This window comes from Equus quagga, chromosome 15, assembly GCF_021613505.1.
Source record: "Equus quagga isolate Etosha38 chromosome 15, UCLA_HA_Equagga_1.0, whole genome shotgun sequence".
In the NCBI taxonomy this organism is placed as follows: domain Eukaryota; kingdom Metazoa; phylum Chordata; class Mammalia; order Perissodactyla; family Equidae; genus Equus; species Equus quagga.
Genome location: NC_060281.1, coordinates 7,384,580 through 7,398,229, shown reverse-complemented (window position 1 = coordinate 7,398,229; position 13,650 = coordinate 7,384,580). Strand labels below are relative to the sequence as shown.

The 13,650-nt window shown below is 41.4% G+C and overlaps 1 protein-coding gene across 1 annotated transcript in view; it reads right to left on the bottom strand.

Annotated features, from left to right (window-relative positions):
• The window catches only part of EYS (eyes shut homolog), a 1,407,877-nt gene that overhangs the window by 44,993 nt on the left and 1,349,234 nt on the right, over positions 1-13,650 (bottom strand). The window contains 1 exon segment of the mRNA XM_046639782.1: positions 24-196. Coding sequence (XP_046495738.1) covers positions 24-196 — 173 coding nt within the window.

The window sequence follows — 13,650 nt, the reverse complement described above, 5'->3', positions numbered from 1 at the left end:
CATGAGTTGAAATTCTGCCCCACCTCGTTCACAGTAGATTCCAGTGGTTCCCAGAGGACAGCGACAGGTGTATCCATGAGGCAATGGAACACAAGTGGCTCCTTTGCTACAGTTGTGTGGAGGGTCATGTTCAGGGTCACAGGTGGAAACCATCTCCGTGCAGAACGCTCCCTTCCACCCACTAGGACAGTCACAGCTGTAGGTTGAGAAAGAAGACGGAATGCGTTGAACAGAGATCTATATACACTGGTGTAACTTGGCAATTTTGACTAGGGTTCCAAGATATCAAAGCTAATTGTGACTCAAACTACCAAGATCCAAACTGTCCAAGGAAAGAGTGAGTAACTGTTTCTGGGGTTACTGGACTGCAGTCTAGGATTTCAAAAGGCTCAGCATGTGGAAATTGAAAGAGAATATTATGGGAATCATTTCTTTGGACAAAACAGCACTGTAAGTCCCTCTCCCCACTCCACACCACCTCCGAGGGGAAAGGCTGTGAACGGAGTTGCTGCCTCCTGACCTCAAGCCTAGAGGAAAGAAATGAAGCTTGATCATTGTTCCCTGACCTTGGGGAACACACAGGCCCGGCTCCTGGGGCTGCAGAAGGAACTGTAACCCCTCCAGAGTCGAGGCGAATGGTAGTGCATCCCTGGGACGGCTTGTGGCACCCTGAGCTGGGATCAGCTGGGGGACGTGTAAAAGGGACCTTGCAGGGCTGGCACGGTGGCCTAGCGGTTAAGTTCTCACACTACGCTTTGGTGGCCTGGGGTCCGCAGGCTTGGACCCTGGGTGCTGCTCAAGCCATGCTGTGGTGGCATTCCACATACGAAATAGAGGAAGATTGGCACAGACGTTAGCTCAGGGCCAATCTTCCTCAGAAAAAAAAAGAACCTCTTGCCCAGAGTGTATTCTGATAGCTGAAGAGACCCCAGCTCTAAGAGGCAGTCAGTTCATGGCTGGGGCAGAATCTGAGGGTAAGGGGGGTACCCAGTGCACAGAGAGACCTGGTCTGGGTTTAGAGAGTGATATTGGGAGGTGCCCAGCAGGGGAGTCTCTGATGGACCCCCTAAAGATAAAATGTAGGGCAGCTAATTATATTTGTGTCAGATAAACAATGAATAATATTTTAGTATAAGTCCCATGCAATATTTGAAGTTCAGACAAACACTCTTTGAGATGTAGTAAAAAATTATTTGCTGTTTATCTGCAATTCAAATGTTTCTGGGTGTCCTGTATTACTCTTTTTCCTAAATCTGGCAGTCCTCCATTGAGGGGACACGAGAGAAAACTTTGGCTTTAAGTCCCTGCCAGGCCCAGAGAGCACTAAGCCACCAGATGACAGTGCGAGCGAAGGAAGCCCATCCAGGATGTGGTGGGGGCGCGGAGGCAGAAACCACGAGGCTGGGGAGAAACAGCGGTGGCAGATCACACCTCCTTCTGAAACCTTCTGTTCACGTAGCGAGGCCCGGCTGGGTTAGGGCGACAGTCTTGAAGAGGGAAGCGTTGTTAGTATTTGAAAATGAACTCTTTGAATTAATGAACTGAGAGTGTATTTGTGAATTGAAGTGTCTATTAACCAAGTGGTATCAGAAAATTCAATGGACCTTCCCATATTTTAATCGAGGACCAAGCAAAGGATGACTCCTCTTAAGCAGGTTTAAAAAGTGAGGGAGAAACAAAAATAGATTTACTTCATGGATCCATCCGTGACCCTAGGTCACACTTCCTTGCTCTCAGTGCATTACAATAGTCTTTACCTACTGTAAACTGTAGACATACATGACATTAACAGTGTTGCTGGGTTGTTGAAAAGCTTCACCAATAGGACACTTTCTAACGTGCGCGAGTCAAGACGAGGCAGGTAGAAAACAGAAGTATCATAAATCGTTTTTTCTTTAGGCTGGAAGAACCCTCACAGATTCCGAGGATTAAAGGCGGATCCTATCGTCCCCTCTAGGTGGACCAACCAAGATGACACATTCTATGCCACAGAGAGGAGGAGGTAAGGACCATGAACACGCTGCAAACATTATCAACAACCTTTATCATTTTATAGAAACAAGAGGTAAGAGCTTCATAAAACTGAGACTAAACGCAAAGAAGAAAATCAAAATCACTTCTAACCTCTGACCACGGTGAGGCCGACCTTTTTCAGGATTCAGCATCCATCTTTCCACTCCCTCCTCTAAGCAAATTTTAACATTAAAAATGCTGGGAAAACTGGAAATTCACATGGAAAGGAATGAAACTAGGGCCCTCTCTTACACTACTCACAAAAATTAACTCAAAATGGATTAAAGACAAATGTAAGACCTGAAACCATAAAACCCCTAAAAGAAAAGAGAGTTTTTAGTTTTTCTTGTTTTTAAACTTCATATAAATGTAAGGATATTGTGGAACATCTTCAATGACTGCCTTTCACTCAGGATTATGTTTTGAGATTTACCCACATAGATGCGTGTAGCTGTTGCATTAATTGTCAGTGCTATATAACTTGATGCTCAGAAGTTCATATTTTTTGTGTAGTTGAAATTTCAATATTTTCTTTTGTGGTTTGCATTTCTTGTGACTTATTCAAGAAATCTTTCCCTATTCCGAGGTCAGAAAGATTTTTTTTTTAATGTTAACTCCTTAAACTATTACAGTTTTTCCTTTTATACTTGTCTTAATACAGCTGAAATTATTTTTAGTGTTTGATATAGGGCAGAGATCCAATTACAGTTTTCCATATGGATAAGCAATAGTCTCAGCACTCTTCATGGAATAGTCCATCCTTCTCCACTGACGAGCCAAGACCATTTATGCACTCTTGCATTATCATCATCCTGTTCCATTAGCCTGTTGGTCTAACCCTGTGCTGGTATCACACTGTCTTAATGTCTCCAGCTTTCTAACAGTCTCGATATCTAGGATGGCAAGTTCTGCTGTCCGGTTTTCTGTTCATGGGCGTCTTGGCTCTTCTTAGCCCTTTGCTCTTTCACCTCTGTTCCATCAACTAGGTCCAAGTACAAGACAGGCAGATTTCCGTGCCTTCTCCTTGTGCAAGACAGGGCTTACTTTTCATTTATTCTTATGCTGAGGGTGTGGCTCTTTGGGGTCCCAGGCCGTGAAGAGTCTCCTGATAGATCCCCCAGGGCAGCCCTCAGCCTGAGTCTGCCCGCTGTCACCCGTGCAGCCCTTGGGGGGTAAGTTCACACAGCTCCAGGGTTTAACAGGAACTCAGGCGAAAGCCAACTTCGACATTTAATTTCTAGCTTTCCTTTCATTTCATTTGGGCTCCATAAATGCATTATTTTCACTTCAGGGAACAGTGTTCTGAAAGTATACATCTTATATTTTACTCATGTTGAATATTTTCACTGGGGAAGATCGTTCAGGATATATAATTCCCCTTAGTTCAACAAACAGAACTCCCTATAAATAACATTAAAAAATTTATAATATTTAGAAACATCTTTCCATATTCATTAACTCCTCTTCCACAACCTCATGTTTAATGGTTGAATATTGTTTCACTGGATTGATGAAATATACTTCATTCTCCTGGTCGCGTGTGGGCTATTATATGTTTTTAATTTTTCACTTTCTACCAACACCTATGTGATAAAACACTTGTAGCTAAAGCTTTGTTCATATCTATAATAGTTTCCTTAGGATAAATTCAAATATTATCATGACTTCTAGGCTCGGGGTTCATGTTCCAACCTGCCCCCCCATAACAATTGTACCAATTTACATTCCCATCATCAGTGAATGAGAATGCTCCTGAAATAATGGATGTGCATATAATTCAAAATATGGAACATTTTTATAGGATTCTTGTTCTTTATCGACCCAATAGTTATTTATTAAAATAAAAATGATTCAGTCTTTGCCTACACATATTTATCAAGAACATATTCATTTTAAATTCCTATATTTTCCTTTATTACTTGACAGTCTAGTCAAATTTATGCTTCACCAAAATTCACTTTTTATCTTTTTTTCAGTATTTACTATGTGCGTGGCACCATCTTGGCGCACACAGGATGGGAAGACGGCCCACCGAGCTGAGTGCGCAGGTGGATCCCCTGTGCTGCTGGTGCTGAGGGGCGGAGGGCGGGCACAGAGAATCCCGAACCCAGCAAGGGAAGCCCTGGGGGCGAGGACGTAACTGACGTCAACGCCACGCGTTCCCCGACGCCCCGCTAGACCTTGGTTCTAGGAGGAATTTAAAATGAAAACGCTCATCTATTTGGAACATAGAGATGGGGGCACAGGCACACACACAAAATGGTAAAAAAACGAACAAAAGTCTCTGAGGAGAGTGCCATCGCATTACATAGACTGTTTAGATGGGTCATGACGAAAAAAATTCATATGCTTATTGCATCTAATAGTTGTGCAAAAAAAGTTTGTAAAGTTGTAGAAGGTTCTCCAAAATAGAGAAAAACAAATACACAGTTAACCTACAGAATTACATAATGATTTTGATGACTATTTGAAGATCGTAAAGAGCATAAAATATTTAAAGATCTTTTGTGCAAAAATAGACTGTCTTACCTGATGAGGATTTTTAGGCTGGTTAATTTTAAAACTACAGATGAGAGGCAGGCTCCGAGGACTGGAATTTTGCTTGCCCTTTTGAGAGACATTTGCATTTGTGAAGGAAGGGGGGATGACCTTGTAGGGACCTGAAATTGGCCACCCCAGGATGTGTCTCTTTGGCATCAGGACTGTTTGGGGCTGATTGCTTTTGATAACAGGGACAGGGAAGGAGGTTCTGAGGAATGGAACTTGCTCTTGTTGGGAAACATTTACATTTGTAACGTAAATCTCTATCTGTAAAAGGTGCCTCCCTCTCTGTACCAGGAAGAAGAGAGATAACCTTATCCCTAGAAACTCTTAATGGGGAAGGCAAGAACTTGTTGGTTGCTGTCTGGCAATCTCATGTAACTGATTTAGGGTGGTGGCTTCTGACCTTTACTTAATCCGATTTGATTCTTGTCTAAAAGTCATGGGATCACCCAACGACCAGACCCCACCTGCAATAATACCATTTTAACTTTTTTTCATGTTCTTTCCTTTGTCTTGTAAAGAAATGACTCACATACCCATGCCTTATAAAATTAGCGCTAACCCTCAACTCGGGGCAGCAGCAGGAGCTCTGACTGCCCGTGGGTCCTGTCTCCACGCACCAGCTCTGCCTGCCCATGGGCCCTGTCCCCATGCTATTCTATTCTCTAAATAAAAGAGCACTACTGCCAGATCTTGAGAGTCCAAGAAATCTTTCTTTCGACTCCTCGGCTCATGGAGCCCCGCATCATTACCAATTTCATAAAAGAAACAAAACTAGTAAAAATTCTTTTTTTTAATTTTTTTTTTTAAAGATTGGCGCCTAGGCTAACAACTGTTGCCAATCTTCCTTTTCTTTTTTTTTTAATAAGGATTGGCACCTGGGCTAACAACTGTTGCCAGTCTTTTTTTTTTCTGCTTTATCTCCCCAAACTCCCCCGTACACAGTTGTATATCTTAGTTGCAGGTCCTTCTAGTTGTGGGATGTGGGACACCACCACAACGTGGCCTGATGAGTGGTGCCAGGTCCACCCCCGCCCAGGATCCGAACCCTGGGCCACCGCAGCGGAGCGCGAGAACTTAACCACTCGGCCACGGAGCCAGCCCCTAAAAATTCTGATTAAAGAATTTTTATGTAAAAATAACTGGCTCTAGTTTATTACTTTTTCATGATGATTGCGCCATCTAGTGGTTCATTTTTATCTACTTGAGAAAAACAAAACTAAGAACAAAGTTAATTGCATTGCCTTACAGGCACACATGGCAGTGGTAAAATATTTATTTTTATATTAAATATAGCTTAAATCACATTAAGCATAATATAACACAGATGCTATATAAACTTATCTGAAAAATAACGTCTTAAATAAAAGAAGTTCTCATCTGTTTCCTTTCAGAATTTTTAGGTCTGAAGCAATTAGCTATGTGTGCAAAGATTTAAAAAATTACTTTCAAATACCATATACTACTCTTTTACGTTATATTTTAAGAGATTTTCATCAGATTGGTTTTGTGCAAGGTCAGATTTTTTCTTTTTCTTCCCTCCCTGGGCTTCTTTGGCCCCTTGTGAAATGTTAGAGAATAAAAAGTCTCAAATCTGCATTCGTTATTCTTCACTCAGGGTGATGATATTCTTCCAGCCCTGGAAATTAATTCGTTGACATTTCTTCCTTTAACCGCACACATCCCACTCTGTCCTGCGGAAGAGCAGCTTTTGGAGAGGTATGTGTGTGAGGTGGGGGGTGTCCAGATAGTGGGAAAAGCAGAAAAAACCCAGAGAGGTAGATATTCATTCATTTAAAGAATATTTATTATTACTTTTTACAGGCTGAGTGTCTGCCACGGTGGCTTGCAATGGGCGTTCCCTGACACATAAGGCCTCAGTCTTGGCCTCGAGGACGTGCTGTTTTGTGGGAATCAGGTTAGTAAGCAGACAATGTTAATGAAACATGACAAGGGCTAAAATGAGAGCCATGGGAGCCCATAGGAAGGACAGTAAGCAATTTCAGAGAGTGCAGGGAAGGCTTCTGACGTGAGATGGGCCTCCGTGAATGAGAGCTTTGAGGGATGGTGTGGCAGAAGATGAGGCTGGAAAAGGAAGCCAGAATAGGCTGAGAAACTGGAATAGAAACTGAGTAACGGGATGAGAGAGTCCACCTGTAAGCGACAGATGTGTGGGGAATGACATGAATGATGAGGCAGATGTTAAGATATTTATTTAGTATGTATAGGGTGACGCCATCGTGTAACAATAAACTCTCTCGTGATGTAAGTTTAATCTTAGTGGGGTCTTACTATATTTTTGTCACTCTAACAGGGGTTGGCAGGCTTTGACACTATATCATGTACTTTATGGGCCACACAGAACTTTTTACAACTCAACTCTACCGTTATTGAAAGCAGCCATAGGCTGCTATATGCCAACAGAACTGTATTTATAAAAACAGTCATGGGGGCCGGCCCGGTGGTGCAGTGGTTAAGTGCACACGTTCCACTTCAGTGGCCTGAGGTTCCCCGGTTTGGATCCCGGGTGCAGACATGGCACTGCTTGGCACGCCATGCTGTGGTAGGCATCCCACATACAAAGTAGAGGAAGATGGGCACCGATGTTAGCTCAGGTCTAATCTTCCTCAAAAAAAAAAAAATTATCTGCAATTTAGGAATTTAAGTCAATTTTATTCTAAGTGAACAGCTGTAAAATAATTAACCAGATTAGTAAAAACACACTCCAACATTCAACTCTCGATTGCCATCACGACCAACTGTTATCCGTATTTCTAAAGTGTCTAACATTTTCTTCTGTGTTATCTCTCCATGTTTAGAGGCAGAAGAACACACAGATTGTTCGTTATCTATTAGCCACTGAGGATAGCTAACATTTTGGAATGGATGTGAGTTAAGAAAACAGTTCTATGTATAACGTCAGGAATTCTGAAGATCTTTTGAATATTCTTAGCTATCATATCATTGATGCTTCAGCCCTTTGCCTGTTGTTCTACTTAATTCACCAAAAAAAGCCCTTTATCACCTTGAGCTGCATCTCAAGATAAGTTATGGTTACAGATTTGTGGGTTTTCTGTGTATAAGCAAAAACAGATACAGTACTTAAAATGAAATCTATGTGATATGATAACAAAGTCATATGAATAATGGAATAAATGCATGTTACTTAGCAATAGATGATCCCATTGCCTAAAGGACTCCACTTCTGAATATTCAACTTCTTTCTCTACTATTTAAAGGGAAAAGGAATCATGGCTGAATCTCCTTCTCCTTAGACCATCTGTTGTGGCAGATGGCTTCATTCATGTCAATTGCTTTCCTTTATGATTTATTTCCATTTGAGTATCAAGTTGGGAGATTCAGGTAAGTGTGATGTGATGGATATCATTTTACCTGCCAAAATATACTGGATGTCAAATGACATGCTCACAATTGGAGCCTTTGAAGAATATGCAGACAAGTGCTAAAACAAGTGAACCTCACGCACACTGGAATGTGGTGGCACGTCAGGACTCAGCACGCTTATAAGGAAGGGTTGCTATAATCTCGCCACCTGCTGATGCTTCCCAGGGTCTGCCTTTCTTTGCCGATGAGATCACTCACCAAACTCTTGATGATACCTCCTAGAATGTAAGGAGGATGAGATGAAGTTCCTCTTTACATACTAATGAAAGTACTGGCACCTGTCTGTGGACCTCAGTCCGGAAGGTTCTGTTCTCCAGGTATATGGGCCTGAACATTGCATTATGTTCACAGTTGGCCTTAATTCCTCTTAGAGAGGGAAATCTTTTGGGGAAACTAGATGAGCTGCTTGGGGTAGATGCAGGACCCTAGTTGCCCTGCTATAAGTATGACCCTGGAATACAAAAAGAAGATAGCTAAATTTCTTTGCTTGAGACCAGGAGAGAAATTTGGTTTATTCTAACCTAGAGAGTCAGGTGGAGCAAAATGAAGCAATAACAAGAAGACGAAGAGATGGGGTGGAGTGGCCACGTATTTACTGCAGTGGTGGGATGACCAAACTGCAGGTTGAAAGTTACGTAGGTGGCCATGATGTAAACTTTTCCCTTCTGTATTTGCACTCATCTCCTCCCCCTGCCCCAACGTAGACAATCTGATCTGTCTCCAAGCGTGAACGTCTTTGTTCATTTAATAGGAATCAAAGGAGTTGACTGTCACTTTTAGGCATACATGGTATGGAGTAGAGTCTGTATGAGTGGAAGCAAGACCACGGAACTAGGAAGGCTTTGAGAACATACACTTTCCTCCTGGAATCTGCATTGATCTTGGGAAGCTCTTTGGTCTCTCACAGTTCCTGTAGATCTCACGGTCTGGTAGAAAGCAACTGACATCCGAGTTACACAACGACCAGGAGAGAAAAGATGTTCCCCTGAAACCACTGTGACAAGGAGGCTTGATTAAAATCTACACTGAATTCTTACTTCTGACACTTATGTTCTAGCTACTTAAATAATAAAGGAAAAGAAAGTATGAACTTACTTTAGAATCTACACCCTCCAAATACTTTTTCCATAGGTGGCATCAAATAATGGACTTATATTGTTTTAGCAGATAAGAACTGAAGGTGGGGAAAAACTGGAGTAAAATATCCCCAATTTTAAAAGTGGTTATCTGTAACTGGTAGGATCATGAGTATTCTTTTTATTTTATACTTATGAATTTTACAAATTAGACAAAATGTGCATTATATGTACTATTATTTTCTAATTCAAATGTACACAAAAGTAGAATAAAAATAGTATGAATGAGGGCTCTTGGAACCCATTATCCAGCTTCAAATGGTCAATTTTATGCTCTTTGGTTTCATCTGGTTTTTTTCTCTGCTATTTTTTTTTTTTGCCAAATTGTTTTGAAGAAAATCCTATTTTATCTGTAAATACTTCAGTATATATCACTAATAGGTAAGAAACTTTTAAAAACACAACCATAATACCATTATCAAACCCAACAAAATTAATATTAATTACTTAATATCATCCAATTTCTGTGTTCAGTTAATTATAATTGTGTCAAAAAAGTTTTTTTTGAAAGTTCACCAGGATCCAAACAAGTTCCACAAATGCATCTTCAGAGCATGTGTCTCAAGGCTTGTTTCCCAGATGGAAATTCTCCCTCTGTATTTCTTTCCATCCATGCCATTGTTTTGTGTCATTTGTCCAGTAGAATTTCCTGATTTCCGGATTTGGCTGTTTATATCCTTATGATGTCATTTAACTAGTTTTCTTCTTTTGCCCATATTTTTCATAAACTTGTAGATGTAGAGACTTGATTAGGTTCACGTTCAGGTTTTTTAATCGCTTGTAGGTGGTGCTGTCAAGGTCCAACTGCATCGCATCAGGAGGCACAGAACGTTAGTTCTGCATTTAATTGTGTTATGACGGACCAGTTGGTTAAGTGTTGTTAGCTTGTTCCAACCATTATATAGTTTCCTATCAACCTTTCACTAAATAGTTCAAGCAGCCATTATTTCTTTGGTGGTTACAAAATGGTGATGTTTCTCATTTCTATTATTTATCCTGCACGTACTTGCTCAGTTCTATTAAGAACTACTTCTCGTCAATTATCTGGCTGGTTAGTATTATTTAGTATTAGTTATCTATTGCTGCATAACAGATTACTCCCAAATGTAATGGCTTAAAGCAACAATAAACGTTTATTACTATTCTGGACTCATAATAGGTCACTCTGCTTGCACGCTTGCCACCTGCAAATGCATCCTCTACACAACTGCCAGAGGGACCACATAAAATGCAGTATGCCCACTGTTAAAACTGTTCAGTGGATACGATCATTTAATCCTTAAATTTAATAATTTGAGGAAGGCAGAAGTGGCAATGACTTCCGACCTAGCTTTGTAGACTATCCTGTTCTTTACACAGGTCAGCCCTCTTGAGTGTGGCAAAGACTGTGGGAGCATGTGTCTACCAAAGCAAGAATCACTGGGGGCCACGGAGGGCTGGCTACCATAGTCTAAAATGCAAGCTTTATAGGAAAGGAAGGTTGAACCCATCCATCTTCCCCTTTATCAAAGTTCAGAATAATGCACAGTACACTCGCAGCCTCCAGAGGTTACAAGTTTTCCCCCTAGGGGACGTGGAGTGTCACTACAACTCTGTGAATTTGGTGTTGTGGCATGTTTAACTCTGCTACAGACCTCATTCTCTGTGATTCTGACACTGTCACATCTTTGGCCAGTGGGAGTCTCGTTAAGTTGACTCCAGTCCTCTTTTGAAATGACCCTAGCAGTCTTTGAGAACCCTCTTGCTTTCGGGCATGAAAAGACATCCACTCATATCATGCATTTCCTAGCCCAGACCTGACTGTCCAATTCTGCAAGAAGTCCTAGTTCATTTTTAGTGGAAAATGGTATTTGGAGATGACAATTTAGCACTAGAGCGATTCATTGCTACTGAATTATTACTGTTTCTAGACCTCTTTAGTGGCCATAGCTAGGAAATAAGGTTTTTAGAAAAAGAAAATTAAGCCATGAATTCATATGTTATTTCCAGTTCAAATTAAAGATGAAGGGCCGGCCCTGTGGCCGAGTGGTTAAGTTCCCATGCTCTGCTTGGGTGGCCCAGGGTTTCACCAGGTCAGATCCTGGGTGCGGACTTAGTACTGCTCATCAGGCCATGCTGAGGTGACATCCCACATAGCTTAACTAGAAGGACCACCAACTAGAATATACAACTATGTACTGGTGGGCTTTGGAGAGAAAAAAAAAAAGAGGAAGATTGGAATCAGATGTTAGCTCAGGGGCCAATCTTTAAAACAAAAACTAAACATGAGAAGATTTTTACTTTTTTGATTTTATATCTATATTTTCTTTCTGGTAAGCTAAAAATCTTCATTCCTAATGATAAATATCAACATAATTACTCATTTGCTTTACATCCATCCATCCATCCATGTATCTATCCATTCCATCTAGCTATCTTGTTATTTAGCTATTTTTATCTATAGTTTCAAAATAACACTACCAATGCTACCACTAGCATCAAGACCATAGGATGTAATTTAGGGTATCTGTATGGTTCTTTTTGTCCTTAGAATATAATCCACTGCACAGTCAAAATACTTTGAAAATCCATTGATTTAAGTTTTCTCTACTTGATTATACCACCAACTTGAAATACAGTTGGATTCATTTATGTCTTTATTTTGTTTCAATGTTTAAGAATTACTCTTTTTCATTTTTGATTTACCAGGTGAAATATTTGCCTAGTCCCAAATAAAAACTAATAAAGCAAATTGTATTTTTAAATGTCTAGCTTTCATCGCTGTCACTTCTTGTTCTCTTCCTCATTCTATAGGTAACCATTTATACATTTTTTTCATGATCTTCCTGTAACCACCCCTGATGCAGGAAGGGTTAATAATCACTGGAAAAGGCTTGCCAACAAACTGTGACCTGGAGGTGAGAAGGCCAGTTAGCCAAAGACAGGTAAGATATCCAGAGGGAGGCAACCTAAGCCAGGCACGGCTGCCCAGAGCACAGATGGAGACAGGATATCGGGAGCAGGAGGGGCCATTGCCTAGGAGACCTTGCATGCTCCGAGATAAGAATATACGAGCACAGCAAAAACATGATAATATCAAAACAGAGACCGATCGAGGTCTCCTTGAGAAATCACTAAGAATTCTTGGCATCCGCTAATTACATTGTCCAGAACACCTGTGTATGTTTAACAGATGTAAGCTGTGTATATATTGAAATGCTGGTTATAATAAACTCAGAGTGGCCATCAGCCCTCTCTGCATCTATCCTGGTGTGTACATTGGATCGCGACACCAACACTTCCCTTATTTTTTTTCTTAGAAAAATATGAGCATATGTGTGATGTATTGCTCTATATATGTATTTATATCTGTTTATCTATAACTATTCTCTTTTCTTCTATGTTTCTCTGCCCTGCTTTTTTCACTTAATGTACCCTGAGGATCACTCCATAGCAACACGGAAGATTCTTTTTTACAGCTGCACAGCCCTCTGTTGTATGACTCTCCTTCAGCTTTCCCAGCTAGACACCTAGTGTGAGGAGTTTCCAGTCTTTGGCCTTAACAAGTACAGTTTGCTCCAGTAAGCACAGTGTCCGTTTCTCTACAGCCTCACCACTAAATCAGTCAATTTTTTAGCTTTTTGCTAATCTCCTGGCTAAGAAATAGTATCAGTCTTGACTTGGAGTCCCTAGAAAACAGAGTCTAAAAGCAGTTCCAAGGAAATGAGGAGTACCGTGCTGAACAAGCAGGAGTGAGGGGGAAGCGGGGGGGGGGGGGGGGGGGAGCGGAGGGAAAACCAGCGCCAGGCAGGGGGCCACAAGCTGGCGACATGCAACTGGTTGTTTGGTGAGGGGTGTTTCCTGAGAGGCTGGAGAGAGTGATACGGTTAATTCGAAAACTGTGCAGGAGAAGAGAAAAGTGTAGCGGGAGTAGACAGGTTGACAGCAGGTCATGGTACTCCTCGAGGGAAGGATTAAAGGATTCACATGTTGCTGCGCTGGCCATGAAAGCCCAAGGACAGTGTTGAGCTGGAAGTGATGAGAGCAGAGAGAGCTTTAGGAAGTTTCAGCGTGGGTTAGAGGAAGGCGCGATCAGGGAGCCGACACTGGCTGGCGAACAATCCCACAGTCCAGCCGAGGAGAATGGACGACGGAACTACGCACTGATGGCTCACATACACGGACGAGGACAAACCAGGCAAGGAATTCATAATCTGGGGAGTGTGGGGAGCCCTGGAGAGTCTATGATTGGGCTCTAGGGACTTTGCAAACCTCTAAAATTTTATGCAATTTTTTGTGTCCTAAGTATGTTCATTTTTCTGGGGAAAAGATTTTGAGCTTTCACCAGATTCTCAAAGGTATCTGTGAGCCAAAAAAATAATTAGGAGACACTGGATGAGAGAGATTTTGTGCTCACTGACAGATTTATGTTGTCAGTAAGCCACATTTATGAACTTGGTGTAAACCTCGGAGGCTTTTCTCATTTTACATCCACATTCTCTGAACTGCTATTGTACTAGGGTCTGTGCTGCTCGTTTCTACATTGCACGCGTTTTTGTAGGTTTTGTTTTCC